This window comes from Rhinoraja longicauda, chromosome 10, assembly GCF_053455715.1.
Source record: "Rhinoraja longicauda isolate Sanriku21f chromosome 10, sRhiLon1.1, whole genome shotgun sequence".
NCBI classification, from domain to species: Eukaryota; Metazoa; Chordata; class Chondrichthyes; order Rajiformes; family Arhynchobatidae; genus Rhinoraja; species Rhinoraja longicauda.
In genome coordinates, this window is record NC_135962.1 from 10,517,763 (window position 1) to 10,537,519 (window position 19,757).

The window sequence follows — 19,757 nt, forward strand, 5'->3', positions numbered from 1 at the left end:
CAATAGTTTCGTAGAAAGGTGTGCAAAGTCAGATTTAGGCCAGCAAACATTTGAAAGACAAATTATGTTAGTCTCATTTTTATTCTCCTCACGTGCTCACCTCAATTTATTTGCATCAGTTTTCACCACAGAGAACATTGCAATATTCCTGGTGGATTAATATTGGTACTGGTTTATTTTTGTCATGTACTGAGATATAGTAAAAATAGTTGTTTGCGTGCTAGCCAGTCAAATCATTATTTACAGTACAATAGGTAGAGCAAAGGGAAAAATACCAGAATGCCAAAAATGACAAGGTGCTGGAGTAACTCAGAGGGTCAAGCAGCATTACTGGAGAACCAGGATAGGTGATATTACAGGTGGGACCCTTTTTCAGGCTTCAGGGAGGGAGGAGGGGGGTGGGGGGGAGGGAGAGAGAAGATAGCTGGAAGAAAGGAGACATGGGATAAAGCCCGGCAAATAATAGGTTGATAGACACAAAACGCTGAAGTAACTCAGCGGACAGGCAGCATCTCTGGGGAGAAGGAATGGGTGATGTTTCGGGTCGAGACCCTTCTTCAGACTGGTTAGGGATAAGGGAAAAGAGAGATATAGTCAAGTCAAGTCAAGTCAATTTATTTGTATAGCACATTTAAAAACAACCCACGTTGACCAAAGTGCTGCACATCTGACCAGGAAAAAAAAAAAGAAACATACAGTGGCAGGCAGCCAGACATTGAGTGCAAGCTATCCTAGCAGAATCTGAGGTGCTGTTCCTCCAGTTTGCGTGTGGCTTCACTCTGGCAATGAAAGAGGCCCAGGACAGAGAGGTCAGTATGGGACTAGGAAGAGGAGTTAAAATGATTAACAACTAGTCGGCCTTGACTGACTGAGCTCCGTGTTCCACGAAATGGCCACCAAATCTACACTTTGTCTTGCCAATGTACAGGAAGCCACATCGGGAATACTGGATGCAGGAGTCGAGGTTAGAGAAGGTGCATGTGAACCTCTGACAAACTTGGAAGGACTGTTGGGGTCCTTGGGTAGACACATGGCGGGGCGTATAGGGACAGGTGTTGCATCTCCTGCGGTTACAAGGGAAAGTACTGGGGAGGGGGTGGTTTGGGTGGGAAGGGATCAGTGATCCAAGGAGTTGTGGACGGAACAGTCTGGAATGCGGAAAGGGGCGGGAATGGGAATATGTGATTGGTAGTGGGATCATGTGGGAGCTTCACAATTCACAACCTTTCAATGCATTTGTCTCACACCTTCTGTCTTTTCATTTCCAGCCTTTGTCCAACCATCTGCCTAAAAAATTCCCTCACCAGAATCTACCTATTACTTGCCAGGCTTTGTCTTGCCCTTCCTCTCTTTCAGCTTGCTCCCCCCCCTCCAACCACCACCAGTCTGAAGAAGGGTCCCGACCTGTAACGTCACCTATGCCCGTTCTCTAGAAATATTGTCTGACCCGCTGAGTTACTCCAGTGTTTGTCTTTTTTGTTACCAGCACCTGCAGTTCCTTGTGTCTCTAGAATGCAGAAGATAGTGTTGTGGCATTATGTTACAGACAGAGTGCAGACTTGTAAAAAGGTGCATGGTCCACAATGAGGTAGATTGGGAAATAAAACAAAAGTCTATAATAGGATTGGAGCCAATACATTCATCAGACTAATACTTGGGATGAAAGGATTGATCTAACAAGAGAAGCTGGATTCTTCCTTGAAGTTTAGAAGAATAAGGGATGACCTTATTCAAACATACAATATGTTAAGGGGGATTGGCCGTTGATATTGGGATGTTTGCATTAATGAGGGGATATAGCTAGAGATCCTGCCTGACCCCTGAGTTACTTCAGCACTTTACCTTGTTTGGAAAAAGTTGAAATGGTTTCCCATGCAGTCATTTTATCCCTTTGTGATTAGTCAGTAGCACAATGCTGTTTCTTATGTTCCTATGATTTTGCATTGCTGAATATGATTCTGAATCAGTGTGGCCAAGCTAAGGCAGTCCTGAGGCTTGACATTTCACCAAAGTTGAATATTGCAGTGATTTGAGCTGATTGAAATCAGCGGGTGCAAATTGTGCATGTTAAGCTAAAAAAAATAAATCTTTTTTTCCAGTAGACTATGGATTGAAACCATGTGTGCATGCATATTTTGAAAATGATTTATTCTTGGGTATATCTAAAGCGAAGTGTTTATTATTTACAATGCAATAACATCCAAACTGTTTGATAATTATACCAACTATGTTTCTTATATGACTGGCATATGGAAAGAGTATATTTGCCTGAATATGCGATTTGCTTGTTGTGAACTTCACAGTTGAGAATAGTTTTTAATCATGTCCATGTCTCCTTCCAGAGAATGTGCAGAAGGCTCGAGTATAATTGTGAAGGTGGATGACAAAGTTGCCAGCATCAGAAATGTCAGGGTAAGTGGGCTTATGTTGTGTATATTTCAATTCAGATAATATCTAACATTACATCTAAACAATTTTGAAAACATAGAAAATGCTGGAAAACCCAGCAGGTCAGGCAGCAACTGTGGAAAGAGAAGCAGTGAATGCCTCGGGTTCCTGACCCTTTAACAAACCTACTAAGTCTTTCCAGCATGTTCAACCTGATTTTTAAGTTACAGCATATTTATTTCAGAGTTCCAGCATTTGCAGTTTTTATTTGATTTATTGTCATGTCAAGTCAAGTCAAGTCAATTTTATTTGTATAGCACATTTAAAAACAACCCACGTCGACCAAAGTGCTGTACATCAGTTCGGGTACTAAGAACGAACATACAATGGCACACAAACATAACAGCACATACATAAACAGTTCACAGCGCCCCCTCAGAGGGCCCCAAACGCTAGGGAGTAGAAATAGGTTTTGAGCCTGGACTTAAAGGAGTCAATGGAGGGGGCAGTTCTGATGGGAAGAGGGATGCTGTTCCACAGTCTAGGAGCTGCAACCGCAAAAGTGCGGTCACCCCTGAGCTTAAGCCTAGACTGCGGGATAGTCAGTAGCCCCAAGTCGGCCGACCTGAGGGACCTGGAGATAGAGTGGTGGGTTAGAAGATTTTTGATATATGGGGGGGCAAGCCCGTTTAGGGCTTTGTATGTGAATAGGAGGAGCTTGAAGTTGATTCTGTACCGTACTGGGAGCCAGTGGAGAGAGGCCAGAATCGGGGTGATGTGGTCCCTTTTACGGGTACCCGTCAGGAGTCTCGCTGCGGCGTTTTGGACCAATTGCAGGCGGGACAGGGATGATTGGCTGATGCCAGTGTATAGGGAGTTGCAGTAGTCTAGGCGGGAGGAAATGAATGCGTGGATGATTTTTATCAATGTCGTCAAATTGGAGGAATGGTTTGATTTTAGTTATGGTACGAAGCTGGAAGAAGCTGGCTTTTACCACAGCATTGACTTGCTTGTCAAATTTTAATGCAGAGTCAAATATCACGCCAAGGTTTTTGACATGCGGTTTGACTAGGGAGGATAGTGATACAGAGAAAAACGTTTTTTTATACTTTCCAGGCAAATCGTACCATAGTAAACAGGTAGTGCAAAAGAGAAAATGAACAGATTGCAGTACATGGTGTTACAATGTCCACGGTTAAAAAAAACGGTAGGGAATTGTTCTCCATGTCTAATTCTGACATCGCAAACTATCCCGTTTTCTTTCAAAGTTTTTTTGTGAGCAGATGAGAGGTTTTGTAAACAGGAAATGTTTCAAGCAACTAAGCCACTGAATGCTGACAGTTAACATTTTTAAGTCTATACTAAAACGTATAATGCTAAAATCTGACCTTTTACATAAATTATCATCTTTGCATTTTTAGTCTATTTAGTGTAGCAATTGTTAGAATTGGATAACATGAGGAACAGTTGTTGATTTCTTAATTCCTTTTAAAATTTACAAAGAGAAATTGGCACAAGCCTGTTTTACCAATTACCTAAAGTTTTTTCTTTATGGGTGTTCTTGGGAATGGAGATAAAGAATAATTCTTGTATTAAGGGAAGGTGTCTTTTAGTTTAGTCCCAAGGGATGTTGCAACAATGAAGGTGGCCAAAGCTGGGGAGGTTAATTAAGGTTAATTGGAAATCTAGGGTCACTGTTGTCAACTCCAGTGCAGAGAACTCTACATCTTGAGCAGAAAATTCAATTTATTTAATTGGAGGATCTACTTATGGATCTAATTATGCTTCACCAGGAAGAGCTATTTGACAGGAAAATAAACTATCAAAGAGCAGGTGTTATATCTCGTGTAGTTGTGTGGGAAGATGCTATGGGATGGAAAATTGAATCTGGAGTGACAGTGGTAAGAGGAGAAGGGGAGTGGAGGGGACGGGAAGATACATATGGTTGTGGTGTCATGTTGGAAGTGTCAGAAGTTATTGTCGAGGATCTGATGAATTCAGAGGTTGGTGGAGTGGAAGGATGTGACAGAGATGGGAAAACTGGGAGAATGGAAATGGAGTTCTGCAAGAAGCTGGGTTGGGGAAGGTGTGGTTCAGCTAGCTGTGGGAGCTGATGGACTTGCAGCTAACCCATCCTCAGAGGTGCAGATGGAGATAATGAGAAATTACGGGAAGAGTCAAATTTAGAGCAGTGACTGAGTGTAGGGCGGAATTTGGCAGAAAAAGTTAATATTGCATTATATGCAAATTCAAGCAATATTGATCGTCATCAATGTACCAGAAAAGAGGCTTGGGATAGATTACCCCGAGCTAAAGTAAAAGAAGGAATGTTCAATGTATCCCATCAGGAGACAGATAGCTTGAACTGTGCAGGGATTTTCTCAGTTCCAGGTTTGATTTTTTTTTTAAGGAAGTGAATTGGTTTATTTATGAGAACGAGTTCAGCCATAGAGCTAAACAGCACGGAAACAGGCCCTTGCTGATCAAGATATCTAACCTAGGCGCATATTCCTCCAAACCTACATATAACATGTAACATAAGATGTTATAATGTGGATTAGTGTAAATGGATGGTTAATTCTTGGAGCAGACTTGGTTGGCTGAAGGGACTGTTTTGGTACTGCAAGAATCTGAGAGAACCAGAGTGGAATTGAGTCATTCTCAACCCCGAGGGTCTTCTTGTATTTCTGACAGGGGATGTATTTTGGGATCTTGGGGAGAAGTCTGTGGGTGGGTGGGGCACTGTAAAAGATCTCCAGAGAAGTTGTACTTGGTGACTGGAACTATTGGCTTGATGCTCTGGTGGAACCACCATTTTATTTTATTTCTTGCTTTGCATGTGGTTTTTCTGAACATTTTGTCCTGACCTTCAGCAGTCCCATTGTACAACCAGTTACCAGCAGTTGCTCAACAGTAGCCCGAGATAACCAAACCTCTATTTTTCTTTGTTCTTCTGAACAAGAATTCTTTTCTCATGCTTACATATTTATCGGCTTAGCCACAGGAAATGTCTCATTCAAATCTAATATGTTTGATCTCATGATGTGCATCACTCATATGTGGAGCAACTGAATATATTTATTCTCGGTTTTATTCTAAGCTTATTGTACTGCATTTATGTAGCACCTTTCATGACCATGAAGCATTCCAAAGCACATGGCCAAGGTGTACCTTTAGAGCTACATTACTGTAGTGAATTCACAAAAGGAGCTCTAATTCTGCATTTATGAAGATTTTACAGGGATACCTTTCTAGTGTAATGTTATAAAATATTTTGAATTAAAAGGAAAATGATATTAATAAAATTGCTAAATAATTAAGTATGGCACGCCATTATAAGTGATCAACATGTAAGCCATCGCATTGAATGGCAATGGTATTATTGTCCTCCCTGATTGAAGTGCCTTGATCCTTTGTGTCTATTACCTGGCTCTGATCATTTACTGCTAGTTGGCTGCTTCAACTCATATTGTCACCTTTCTCAGACTCAAAAAGTATAATGGACCATAAACTAATATGAAAAAATAGTTAATAGAATTGACAAACTGTACAGTGTGTGGTGCAAGGAATCTAGAATATCTATTTAGTAAATGAAATTTGTTTTGAATTCTGTTCCAGCTCGACCCACGGGTTGATAGCCCTGGCGATTCAAGGCAGCGTAATATAGAGTTTAGCTTTGATTACTGTTACTGGTCAGTGGATTCTGACTCTGCTAATTTTGCACCTCAGGAACTGGTGAGTAATATGGGCTGTTATTCAATTTTCTTAGATATTAATAATATATACCCATTTTTTTAGAAATCACTGTTTATGCCTTGTTATGCTTTAAATATTCTAAACCAGATCTGTAGACTTGCAATAAATATGTTTTGGAGTCTAAATACTTTTAAAATTACAGTTTTCACTTGCTTGTAATCTGTTTTCTAAATGATAAATTGATATCACATTGTACCAACTGAACAGAATACCAACTCAGACCTGTCAACCCTTCCACTGGCCCGGCCTGGCCGCTAGCCTTGCCTCACCTCGCCGCTCGCCCGGCCACACCCGGCCTCGCCTTGCCGCTGGCCCGGTCTCACCTCATCCCTTGCCGCTGGCCTCGCCTCTCACCCGGCCTTGCCGCTCGCCTCGCCACTGGCCTAGCTTTGCTGCGGAGCGTGAGGCCTGTTGATGTTGAGGGGTTGGGGTGTGCGGGAGGGGGGCAGTGGAGTTGGAGGAGGGAGTGAGGGTCGGGGGGGGGGGGGGGTGGGGGAGGAGAGCTGGGGGAGTGGATTTAGGGGGATGGGGGGGGGAGTAGGGTTGGATCGTTGTGATTTGCTGTTGAAGACCACTGGAGCAAGTATGTATTCAATTAAATTAGGTATGTGCAGTTTTTTTTATGAGACTATATTCTTCATAACTTAGTCATACATTTTATGACAATTGTTCTTTTATTCAATTCCAAGAGAATTGGGATGTGTAAGGAAAAAGCAAAATAGAAAAAACAAAACAAAACAATTTTTTCTTTGTTGTAAAAAGTATTTCTGTTCAATAACCTTTCTATAATAGTAGAATATACTCATGATAGGCCTGACATTGTACATGTAGTACAAGAACTACAGACTGTTGGAAATAATAGTCGTTTTTCACACGTGAATGTAGCACAGCACGTACGCCCATTTTCTGAAAAGTTGCATTACGCGCCATATTATGAATTTTGATGTAAAATTCTGAATTTTGGACATCAAAATTCTGAATTTGTAAAATCAAATGTTGGTAGGTCTGCCAACTGGACTGAAATTAAATTAAAATAGTAAGTTGCAAAGCTATTTACGATGAACTGACAAGTCAGTTGAAAGTCATTCCTTCTCTCCTGAGATGCTGCCTGACCCGCTGAGTTACTCCAGCATTTTGTGAATAAATACCGTTGATTTGTACCAGCATCTGCAGTTATTTTCTTACACAAGTCAGTTGAAAATAGTCATGCAGGATGTAAATCACAGCTGCTAATTTGCTGGGAGTGTCTGTTTCATGTTGCAGCTGCTGACTCTTTTCATCCCTTTAAATTGTATAATAACTGGATAATTACCACTAATCAGTTTGTAATCCAATCAGCTTTGTGGGGGAACACAGGTGATAATGTAAACCACAACACAAAAAAAAACTAGGTTGGTTATGTTTGTCACCTGGATGCAAGTACTATTATCAAATTCAGCATGAGATGCATTTCTTCCAACAACTTGTGTTGATTTCAAATTCCCCTATGACTTTTATTTTTCTGTGTTTGTGGTGGTGTGCTGAAATATTGCTGCATGTGATATGAAAAAGGATGCACTTAATTATATGATCCCAGACCTCCAATGTACTTGGGTCCAGTTTAGAGATACATCATGGATCATCTATTCCCACCCGTTCTATGGTCTCCCGCTTTCTCATCCACTCACTAGAAATTAGGGATGATTGTACAAAGGCCAATTAACCTACAAATACGCACATCTTTAGGATGTGGGAGGAACCCAGAGGAAACCCACGCAGTCACAGGGAGAATGTGCAAACTTCACACAGACAGCATCTGAGGTCAAGATCGAACTCTGGTCTCTGCTGCTGTAGGGCAGCAGCTGTGTCATTACTATTGTGATTTTGAGAAAGGTTTATTTAATGCAAGTGCAGTTTATAATTGGATAGTATGAATGTTAATTACGAACAAACCAAAAACAAATCAGGAAAAATCTTTCCCTGGGAGTTTGATTGTTGACGACTAATTCATTAATGGCAAGGAATAGTTTTTCTTGTTGCAAAATCAATGATCTTCCACACCAATAGCAAAGCGATGTAGCATGAACTAGGAAATCCTTGAGGAAAATAAAAACTTTTAAAAGATGAGCTTTTTTAGCTTTTGCTATATGTAATGTTTCTTGGGTAGATAAACAAATCAATTTATTTATGTGTAAAAGTAGAAAGCATCTAAAATTTAATTTGTGTTGGTTTGCAGAGTTTGTTATGGGAGAGAGATTTTCTTCTACTGTGAATCTCAATGCCTGCACTTTAATTTGATAACCTGCATTCCTGGTGGGAATAAAAATCTGACTTTTCTTGCTGAAAGTTAATGGTCGCATTAACTTCAGTGATTTTCTCCCCCAATGCTTTTCCTAACCTGAGTACTTTGGCTGACTTCCTCTTCTCTTTATTGCAAACTCTAAACATAGCAGAAATATTCTCTAATATTTGCCTCCTATTTATCCTATATTTTCTCTTCAAAATCTTGTTGGAGCCTTGTACTTCATGTATATATGAACCTTTGCTTAGGTATATTTGTAGGACTGAGTCACATCCTAATATTTAATGTCCTTTCAATAATGTCACAATGTGCTAAGTAACTTAGAAGTTTTTAAATATGAATAATATTGATGGTCTTTATGTGCTAAGTATTAATTAAGTATGAGAACCGTACCTTCATAGATTAATTTGTCTTTCTTAAGAGACTTCAAAGCTTTTCAAATTGGCTTATCAAATGTATTATGTTAGAAGTTGTATTAAGCGTTCTGTGGCTTGCACAAAGGGATGACAAGTCTGAGCATGCCATTTGCTGCCTATGAGGGATGTTTTAAATCCTTCTAAATCCACTATAGATTACTGGGATTGATATTTCTATTGAATGCCAGTAATAAATTAGGGGGTTTGAATTGATCATTTGAAGTATTAATCCTTCAGATGTTTTAATAAGGCTGCTAGCATTTAATGCTGGAAAAATATTGTGGAGGAAGTATATAAATCTGTTACTGGAATCAAAATGTGCAGAGTTTTTATTTAGAGGGTGTTTTAGTGGTTTCTTTGTTTCTTAATGTGTGCTTTGAACAGGTAATAAAAGGTAAATGTGGTAAGGGGATTTGGTTATCAGGTATATTTATTTTGAAACTTAAGAAGATGAGGGGTTCTGTTGCAAGTGACCATAATGTTGTACCGCAGCTAACAAATGCATACATTAGTGTTCCACATGTGTCCTCCATTCCATTGGTGAGACCAAGTGTATATTGGGTGAATATTTTCCCAAACGTTTGTGCTCAGTCCACCAAGACCTGCTGGATCTCTTAGTTGCAAACCATTTTAACACCCTTTCCCATTCCCATGCCGACATAGAAACATAGAAACATAGAAAATATGTGCAGGAGGAGGCCATTTGGCCCTTCGAGCCAGCACCGCCATTCTTTGTGATCATGGCTGATCATCTACAATCAGTAACCTGTGCCTGCCTTCTCCCCATATCCCTTGATTTCCACTAGCCCCTAGAGCTCTATCTAACTCTCTTTTAAATTCATCCAGTGAATTGGCCTCCACTGCCTTCTTTGGCAGAGAATTCCACAAATTCACAACTCTCTGGGTGAAAAAGTTTCTTCTCACAGTTTTAAATGGCCTCCTCTTTATTCTTGGAGTGTGTCCCCTGGTTCTGGACTCCCCCAACATTGGGAACATTTTTCCTGCATCTAGCTTGTCTAGTCCTTTTATAATTTTATACATCCACGGGATTTTCTCCGCCGGCGGGGGCTTCAATGTCGGGAGCCCCGACCGCCCCGACGTGGCAACTCCAACAGCCTGACCGCGGGAGAAGACGGCAGGGGAAGAGAAAAGACATTCTGGCCTTCCATCACAGTGAGGAGGTGACTGGAGGAGACTCACTGTGATGGATGTTTCTTTTGTTTGGTGTTAGTTTATGATTGTATGTGTTATTGCATTTTTATTGATTATTCTTATTGGTCTTATTGTTGAACTGCGGGTAATGTTTCATTTCACGACACATTTATGTGTATGTGACAAATAAACGACTATTGACTATTGACTATTGATCTCTATAAGATCCCCTCTCATCCTTCTAAACTCCAGTGAATACAAGCCTAGTCTTTCCAATCTTTCTTCATATGACAGTCCCTCCATCCCAGGGATTAACCTCGTGAACCTACACTGCACTGCCTCAAGGCGGCACGGTAGCGCAGCGGTAGAGTTGCTGCTTTACAGCGAATGCAGCGCCGGAGACTCAGGTTCGATCCTGACTACGGGTGCTGCACTGTAAGGAGTTTGTACGTTCTCCCCGTGACCTGCGTGGGTTTTCTCCGAGATCTTCGGTTTCCTCCCACACTCCAAAGACGTACAGGTATGTAGGTTAATTGGCTGGGTAAATGTAAAAATTGTCCCTAGTGGGTGTAGGATAGTGTTAATGTACGGGGATCACTGGGCGGCACGGACTTGGAGGGCCGAAAAAGGCCTGTTTCCGGCTGTATATATATGATGATGATAATAGCAAGGACGTCCTTCCTCAAATTAAGGAGACCAAAACTGCACACAATACTCCAGATGTGGCCTCACCAAGGCCCTATACAACTGCAGAAGGACTTCTTTGCTCCTGCACTCAAATCCTCTCGTTATGAAGGCCAACATGCCATTAGCTTTCTTCACTGCCTGCTGTACCTGCATGCTTACTTTCAGTGACTGGTGTACAAGGACACCAAGGTCTCGTTGCACTTCCTCTTTACCTAATCTGACACCATTGAGATAATAATCTGCCTCCTTATTTTTGCCACCAAAGTGGATAACCTCACATTTATCTACATTATACTGCATCTGCCATGCATCTACCCACTCACTCAACCTGTCCAAATCACCCTGCAACCTCCTAACATCCACTTCGTAGCTCACACTGCCACCCAGCTTTGTGTTATCCACAAACTTGCTAGTGTTACTTCTAATTCCATCATCCAAATCATTAATATAGTAAATAGTTGTAGCCCAGCACCGAGCCTTGTGGCACTCCACTTTCCACTGCCTGCCAATCTGAAAATGACCCGTTTATTCATACTCTTTGCTTCCTGTCTGCCAACCAATTCTCTACCATGTCAATACCTTACCCCCAATACCATGTACTCTAATTTTGCTCACCAACCTCCCGTGTGGTACCTTATCAAAGGCTTTCTGAAAGTCTAGATACACTACATCCACTGGCTCTCCTTCATCCATTTTACTAGTCACATCCTCAAAAAATTCCAGAAGATTAGTCAATCAGGATTTCCCCTTCATAAATCCATGCTGACTTGGACCAATCCTTTTACCGCTATCCAAATGCGCCGCTATTACCTCTTTAATAATTGACTCCAGCATCTTCCCCACCACCGATGTCAGGCTAACTGGTCTTTAATTCCCCGTTTTCTCTCTCGCTCCTTTCTTGAAAAGTGGGATAACATTAGCTACCCTCCAATCCACAGGAACTTATCCTGAATCTATTGAACATTGGAAAATGATCACCAATGCGTCCACGATTTCTTGAGCCACCTCCTTGAGTACCCTGGGATGCAGACCATCAGGCCCTGGGGATTTATCAGCCTTCAGTCCCATCAGTCTACCCAATACTATTTCTCGCCTAATGCAAATTTCTTTCAGTTCCTCTGTCTCCCTTGATCCTCTGTCCACTAGTACATCTGGGAGATTGTTTGTGTCTTCCTTAATGAAGACAGATCCGAAGTACCTGTTCAACTCTTCCGCCATTTCCTTGTTACCCATAATAATTTCACCCATTTCTGCCTTCAAGGGACCCACATTTGTCTTTACCATGACCTTTCTGCCAGGGGCTTCCTCCATTGCCTGAGTGGAACAAATTTAATTTGCTCCCTTCCCTCTGCCCCCTTCCACCGATAGTCCTTCCCCTGGCTTCGTGTTTCACGCCTCTTCATATCTCTTTATTTCACATTGTCTTTTCATCTCTGGCCTTTGTTCAACCATCTGCCAATCAGCTCCCTCCCCCCTTCACCTACTGCCATTCTTTGTTCTGCCCCAAAGTTTCTTCTAGTTTTCTCCTCTCTACTACAATCACTCCAAAGAAGGGTTCCCACCTGAAACCTTGACTGCACATGTTCTCCAGAGATGCTGCCTGACCCAGTGAGTCACTCTAGTACTTTGGGGCTTTTTCACATAAATGCGCAGTTCACTTTTGAATGCAGAATCAAGTGACCTTTCTCATCTTATAATTGCAGCAAAATTTGGTTATGTTCTGTGCAAGGATGACAAATGCTTCTTGAAGAGTTTACCTAAACAGCCACAATGCGCAAAATGTTATTTTTGGCCCCTCGGCTGATGGAGACATTCTGATAAAGAAAAATAGAAATGTAATCTGACTGAATTTAATTAATCTAATTGGAATAATGGCTTTTGTATTTTTTATTTTCCTGTTTCAGGATTGGCAAGGAAGTGAAGTTAGCAGGAAACTGCAGGGCTGTAGCAATGGCAACAATAGCTTTACATCAAATGGTTTGGAAATTGCAACAGCAAAACAAGTTGTTTTCTAAATTGATGTATGGTGATGTTTACTTTGCACACAGGCAGTATTCTGAATCCTGTGAGCTCGTCTCAATCCAGACCACAATTCCCTTTTTCTTGAACTACCAATCCAATCAATTCTTTAGTGTTCACATGGTTTCGGCTGGAACCACTGATCAATATTTTGGACAGCTTCAAAACTTTCTGCTAAACAATGTGGCAGCAGCCAGTGCTAACTTTCTCATCTTAAAGGGCCTATCCCACTTAGGCGATTTTTTTTAGGTGACTGCTGGCGACTGTCATAGTCGTAGCAAGTTGCCGAAAAACCGGCCACTGACCCCCCCCCCCCCCCCCCCACGACAGGCTACAACAACTTACCACCTAGTCGACGTCAAGCTAAGGCAAGTTACCGACAACCGGCAACCCAATCGTCGTGACTTAGGGCGTCCACCTATGACCGCACCTACGACAACCTCCGACCACACAGGTGACAACCTACGAAAACTGAAGTCAACCTACGTCTACCCGCGACAAGCTACGACCCTGTCGGCGACAACTGAAGTCAATTCACGTCATTTTGGCCTCCGGTTTTGACGCCGGTACCTGTCGGTGGTTGAAGTAGGTTGTCGCCAATGGAATTCACCGAAGCCATCAAAAGTGACAACCTACGTCACTTGGCGACAACCTGGCGACAACCTATGAAAGCACCTATGTCAGGAGACGTCAAGCTGCACTGTAAGGAGTTTGTACGTTCTCCCCGTGACCTGCGTGGGTTTTCTCCGAGATCTTTGGTTTCCTCCCACACTCCAAAGATGTACAGGTATGTAGGTTAATTGGCTGGGTAAATGTAAAAATTGTCCCTAGTGGGTGTAGGATAGTGTTAATGTACGGGGATCGCTGGGCGGCACGGACTTGGTGGGCCGAAAAGGCCTGTTTCCGGCTGTATATATATGATAAGCTACGATCATTGGCGTCAAACCAACAGTCGCCAAATTTTTTTAAACATCTCAAAATCCAGCGGCTACCAAAAAACGCTACGACTCTTTAGAGAGGACTCACGACTGTACAGGCAACACCCCCGGCGACCGTGTGGCAACAGCCTAGTTGCCTAAAAAATCGCCTAAGTGGGACAGGCCCTTAACTCAGTCCATGTATCCTCAGGGCACAGTTCATTGGTCCATCCAATGTTAAATCTTGCTGTCATCATTCTGTATTTGTTTTTTCTATCTGCACTTTCTCTGTAAGTATAAACGCGGTAACATTGTATTCCGCACTGATATTCCTCGGTGCACGAGGGAGCCAGGGATCTTTGGCCGCAGTGTGTTAAAGGGAGTGTGACAAGCATCACCTGTCCTGCTGTGTTACTCCAGCATTTTGTGTCTATCTTTGGTGTAAACCAACATCTGCAGTTCCTTCCTACAGAGTAGACTATTGACGTTTTACTGGAGTCAAATTTAACCCATTTGTTATAGAATCATAGAATGATACAGTGTGAAAACAGGCCCTTCGGCTCAACTTGTCCACACCAGCCAACATGTCCCCGCTACACTTGTCCCATCTGCCTGCATTTGGTCCATATCCCTCCAAGCCTGTCCTATCCATATACCTGTCTAACTGCTACTTAAACTTTGGGATAGACGCAGCCTCAACTACCTCCGCTGGCAGCTTGTTCCATACACCCACCACACTTTGTGTGAAAAAGCTACCCCTCAGATTCTTATTAAATCTTTCCCCCTTCACCTTAATGTGCCACTTATAATGAATCATGTTTAATTCATGCTGCCATCATTTTGTGCCATCATTCATGCTGCCATCATCCCACTTGCTCCTCAATACTTAAACATTTGGTCCTTGGTTTTGTTTACTGTACTGTTGTACAGTTTGCTAATTTGGACTCCCCACCTTCCATCTTGCTTCAAATTCAATACAAAAAATGGGAAATTCTGGAATGGAGCCACCTGCAACACCACAACTCCTTCAAAATTTTCAGTAACTTGTATTCTCTTTCTCTCAATATCAATTTGACGTGCAAAAGGGGATTGAAGAAATTTAAATTAATATTTTGAACGTGTTTTGGATTAAAATCCAATAATGAATTGATTCAGGAAGCAAGTTATTGCTACGGTAGGTTTCAATATGTTGTTACCAACAATTCGGGAGGTTTCAATATCTTGCTGATCAGCAGGGAATGGTGAGGTGCTGTTCCTCAATCTTGTGTTGGACCCCATTGGAAAAGCAAGGGAGGCCAGAGTGGAATGGAAAATGAAAGTGGCAGGCAATGGGAAGCTTGGGGTCCCCCTGCAGATTGGGTGCAGGTACACCAGGTATATGTCCATAAGTATCTAAAGGTGGCAGCGCATGTAGAAGAGGTTTAAAAATATATACTTTCTGGATCCTGACATTCATCGGCTAGGCATAGAAGACAGAAGAGCATGGAAATCATAGTGCACGTTTACAAAGAGCATTTGTGTTGCAGCTGGGGCACTGTGCAGTTCTGGTTGCCAAGCTATAAGGAGGAGATGACTGCAGTGGAGAGGGTGCAGAGTAGATATACCAGGTTGATACCTGGGTTGGTCTGCTTCATTTACGAGGTGGGACAGGGCGGGCTATGTTTGTTGTTCTTGGCATGGCGGAGGTTGAGGAGAAACCCGGCAGAAGTGTACAAAATAAGGGGCATAAGTAGGGTGGATAATGAAGAACTCTGGGGGTTGCTGGAATCTTGAGCAAAAATAAAGTGGATTGGTCCTGACCTAAAATGTTATCTGTCCATTTTCCCCCACAGATGTTGCCTGACCCACTGAGTTATTTCAGCAGTTTGTGTAATGAGACATCCTTCTCCAAAACCGATATTAAAATTGGAATTCCTAGATTTAAGGTGAAAAGTAAGATGTTTAGAGGGCATCCGAGGGGTTTTCATCTGCTGGGTGTTGGAAGCTGGCCCACATTGCTTAAAAAGGAGATGGAGGCAACACATCATATATACGGACAAGCACTTGAATTACCACAGCATAAAAGGCTACAAGCGCTGGTAAATGGGGTCAGTGTAGACTGGTACTTGATAGTTATTCCAGTCGTGGTGGGTTACAGGGCCTATTTCTGTGCTTTGAGGCTCTATGGAAGCAGACAGTGAAGCACATTAAATGGTGACATGCAGTGTTAAATTTTCTTTAATCCTACATGAATGCTTCAAGTCTATAAATTCATGTCTAGCTGGTGGTTATTATTAGAAAATAACTGCAGATGCTGGTACAAATCGAAGGTATTTATTCACAAAGTGCTGGAGTAACTCAGCAGGTCGACCCGAAATGTCACCCATTCCTTCTCTCCCGAGATGCTGCCCGACCTGCTGAGTTACCCCAGCACTTTGTGAATAAATACCTTCGAATGGTGGTTATTATTGTTGTTTCGCTACATTTTTAATCTTTTTCATTAAAAATGTGCTTTGGTTATGAATGATGGTCTCTTGAAGCAGAGGTCTGAGACAGAGTTGATCGAGCTGAAGAATTCTGGTGGCAGGAAGAATAATGTCCAAAGTTCCTGCTGTTTTTTCTTTGTTATTGCACGCAGGATGTGTTCACGTTTGCTTTCTACATCCCCAACTCCACACCATTCCTCATCATGTAATCCTTTGGGCTTCAAATTGAATAACTTCAAAGAGTCTTCAGGGAATTCATTGGGAATTGTCAGTGTACCGTGCATTTCCCATTGACCCAGTCCACACATTTGTAACAGGGCTAAATATATCTGCTCAGAACATAATGCAGAATCTTGTGAGCTTCAAAACATAAACTATTTTTCGAGTTAGAATTTCTTTCCTCCTCATCTTAATTGTACAAAACTGCATACCCGGCTTCCTGTCTGCATTATGTTTAAAAATAGTTCTGCGTTTCCTTGATTTTGCTCCAGGTTTATAGCGTGTTAGCTGTCGTAATTAGTCTCATTAGTGTTTAATTCAACAACAAGGTGTTTGTATTTGTATATTTGCAATTATAGTAAGGCCTTGAGGATTACAATGTTCTTTAATTTGTTGACTTTCAATTACTGCTGTACATTTAGATAACAATTTTCAAACTTCCCCTGTACCTTGCAAACAGTTAGCTCCAAAACAATTGGCAAACAAGCAGGAGGAGTATTGTGCAAACAGCAAGACTAAAAAAGTATAAGAAAATAACTGCAGATGCTGGTACAAATCGATTTATTCACAAAATGCTGGAGTAACTCAGCAGGTCAGGCAGCATCTCGGGAGAGAAGGAATGGGTGACGTTTCGGGTCGAGACCCTTCTTCAGACCCTTCTCTCCCGAGATGCTGCCTGACCTGCTGAGTTACTCCAGCATTTTAAGACTAAAAAAGTGTTGGGTTACACGTCTCCTGTAGCAATGCTGACTTGAGATAGAAAAAAGGATACGCAGTGCTGGAGTAACTCAGCGGGCCAGGCAGCTTCCCTGGAGAACATGGATAGCTAATGTTTCAGGTCGAGACCCTTCTTCAGACTGATTGTGGAGGGAGGGGGGAAGAAAGCTGGAGGAGAGGAGGGGCAGGCCAAGCAGGACAGGTATTAAGTAAACACAGGCAGATGGTTGGACAAAGACCAAAAATGCAAAAACCAGATGTGGGACAAAAGGATTGAAGAGTTGTGGATTGTGAAGCCAGAGGAAGGAATGGAGGGGAGGGGAGAAATAGATGCGATTCCAGGTGGATCATGGGGAGGGGGTGGGGTTAGGGTTAGGAAAGGGGAGTGTGGGAGAGAAAGGGGAGTGTTGTTAGAGATTACCTAAAATTGGAGAATTCAATTTTCATTCTGTGGGTTGTAAGCTACCGAAGTGGATATGAGGTGCTCTTCCTTCAGTTTGCATGTGGCCTCACTCTGGCAATAGAGGAGGCCCAGGAAAGAATGGTCAGTATGGGAACAGGAAGGGGAGTTAAAATGGTTAGCAACCAGGAGATTTAGTAGGCCTTGCGGATCGAGCATGTGTTCTCCAAAATGGTCGCTGAATCTACCATTGATCTGTGTACAGCAGGCCACATCGGGAACACCGGATGCAGTAGATGTGGTTAGATGAGGTGCACGTGAACCTCTGTCTCACCTGAAAAGGCACCTGGAATCCCTGGGAGGAGGTAGAGGGATAGGTGTTAAATCCTTGGTTGTGGAGTCGGAGTCGGAGTCTCGGAGTTGGAGCCAACTTTGGTGCTGCTGGAGTCAGAGTCGGATACACAAGAAATCAAGGAGTCAATAGACAATAGACAATAAGTGCAGGAGTAAGCCATTCAGCCCTTTGAGCCAGCACCGCCATTCAATGCGATCATGGCTGATCACTCTCAATCAGTACCCCGTTCCTGCCTTCTCCCCATACCCCCTCACTCCGCTATCCTTAAGAGCTCTATCCAGCTCTCTCTTGAAAGCATCCAACGAACTGGCCTCCACTGCCTTCTGAGGCAGAGAATTCCGCACCTTCACCACTCTCTGACTGAAAAAGTTCTTCCTCATCTCCGTTCTAAATGGCCTACCCCTTATTCTTAAACTGTGGCCCCTTGTTCTGGACCCCCCCAACATTGGGAACATGTTTCCTGCCTCTAATGTGTCCAATCCCCTAATTATCTTATATGTTTCAATAAGATCCCCCCTCATCCTTCTAAATTCCAGTGTATACAAGCCTAATTGCTCCAGCCTTTCAACATACGACAGTCCCGCCATTCCGGGAATTAACCTAGTGAACCTACGCTGCACGCCCTCAATAGCAAGAATATCCTTCCTCAAATTTGGAGACCAAAACTGCACACAGTACTCCAGGTGCGGTCTCACCAGGGCCCAGTACAACTGTAGAAGGACCTCTTTGCTCCTATACTCAACTCCTCTTGTTATGAAGGCCAACATTCCATTGGCTTTCTTCACTGCCTGCTGTACCTGCATGCTTCCTTTCAGTGACTGATGCACTAGGACACCCAGATCTCGTTGAACATCCCCTCTTCCTAACTTGACACCATTCAGATAATAATCTGCCTTTCTATTCTTACTTCCAAAGTGAATAACCTCACACTTATCTACATTAAACTGCATCTGCCATGTATCTGCCCACTCACACAACCTGTCCAAGTCACCCTGCAGCCTTTTTGCATCTTCCTCACAATTCACACTACCCCCCAGCTTAGTATCATCTGCAAATTTGCTAATGGTACTTTTAATCCCTTCATCTAAGTCATTAATGTATATCGTAAATAGCTGGGGTCCCAGCACCGAACCTTGCGGTACCCCACTGGTCACTGCCTGCCATTCCGAAAGGGACCCATTTATCCCCACTCTTTGCTTTCTGTCTGTCAACCAATTTTCTATCCATGTCAGTACCCTACCCCCAATATCATGTGCTCTAATTTTGCCCACTAATCTCCTATGTGGGACCTTGTCGAAGGCTTTCTGAAAGTCGAGGTACACCACATCCACTGACTCTCCCCTGTCAATTTTCCTAGTTACATCCTCAAAAAAATCCAGTAGATTTGTCAAGCATGATTTCCCCTTCGTAAATCCATGCTGACTCGGAATGCTGGCTCAGCATGCTGGCTCAGCAATTTTGTCTTTTATAATTGACTCCAGCATCTTCCCCACCACTGATGTCAGACTAACTGGTCTATAATTACTCGTTTTCTCTCTCCCTCCTTTCTTAAAGTCGGAGTCGGGTGTTTTGGGTATCGTCTCCACAGCCCTGGTTAAATCCTCTGTAGTTGGAGGAGAAGCACCTGGGGATGGAGTGGTTTGGGTTGGAAGGGGTGAATGAACCAAGTAATTGTAGAGGAAGTGGTTTCTGCAGAAAGGGGTGGAGATGGGAGAATGTGACTGGTGGTGAGATCACATTGGACGTGACAGAAATGTCAGAGGATGGTTGCGGAGGCTGGGGAGGGAAGATCAGGGGAACGCTGTCTTGTTCCTTTTGGGAGGAGGGGGAGCGAGAGCACGACTTGGGAGAGATGCTGGTGAGGATCCATCTGTGACAGCAGGGGGGAAAGCCACGTTTACGAAAGAAAGAGGACCTCTCAGATGTCCTAGAATGGAAAGCCTTATCTTGGGTTCAGATGCAACGGAGATGGAGAAATTGAGAAA

The 19,757-nt window shown here is 42.8% G+C and overlaps 1 protein-coding gene across 1 annotated transcript in view; it reads left to right on the forward strand.

The window, feature by feature from the left end:
* LOC144597726 (stAR-related lipid transfer protein 9-like) overlaps positions 1-19,757 on the forward strand; it is a 172,341-nt gene that overhangs the window by 10,835 nt on the left and 141,749 nt on the right. The window contains exons 2-3 of the mRNA XM_078407258.1: positions 2,343-2,412; positions 6,007-6,123. Coding sequence (XP_078263384.1) covers positions 2,343-2,412; positions 6,007-6,123 — 187 coding nt within the window. The remainder of the gene's footprint in view (positions 1-2,342; positions 2,413-6,006; positions 6,124-19,757) is intronic.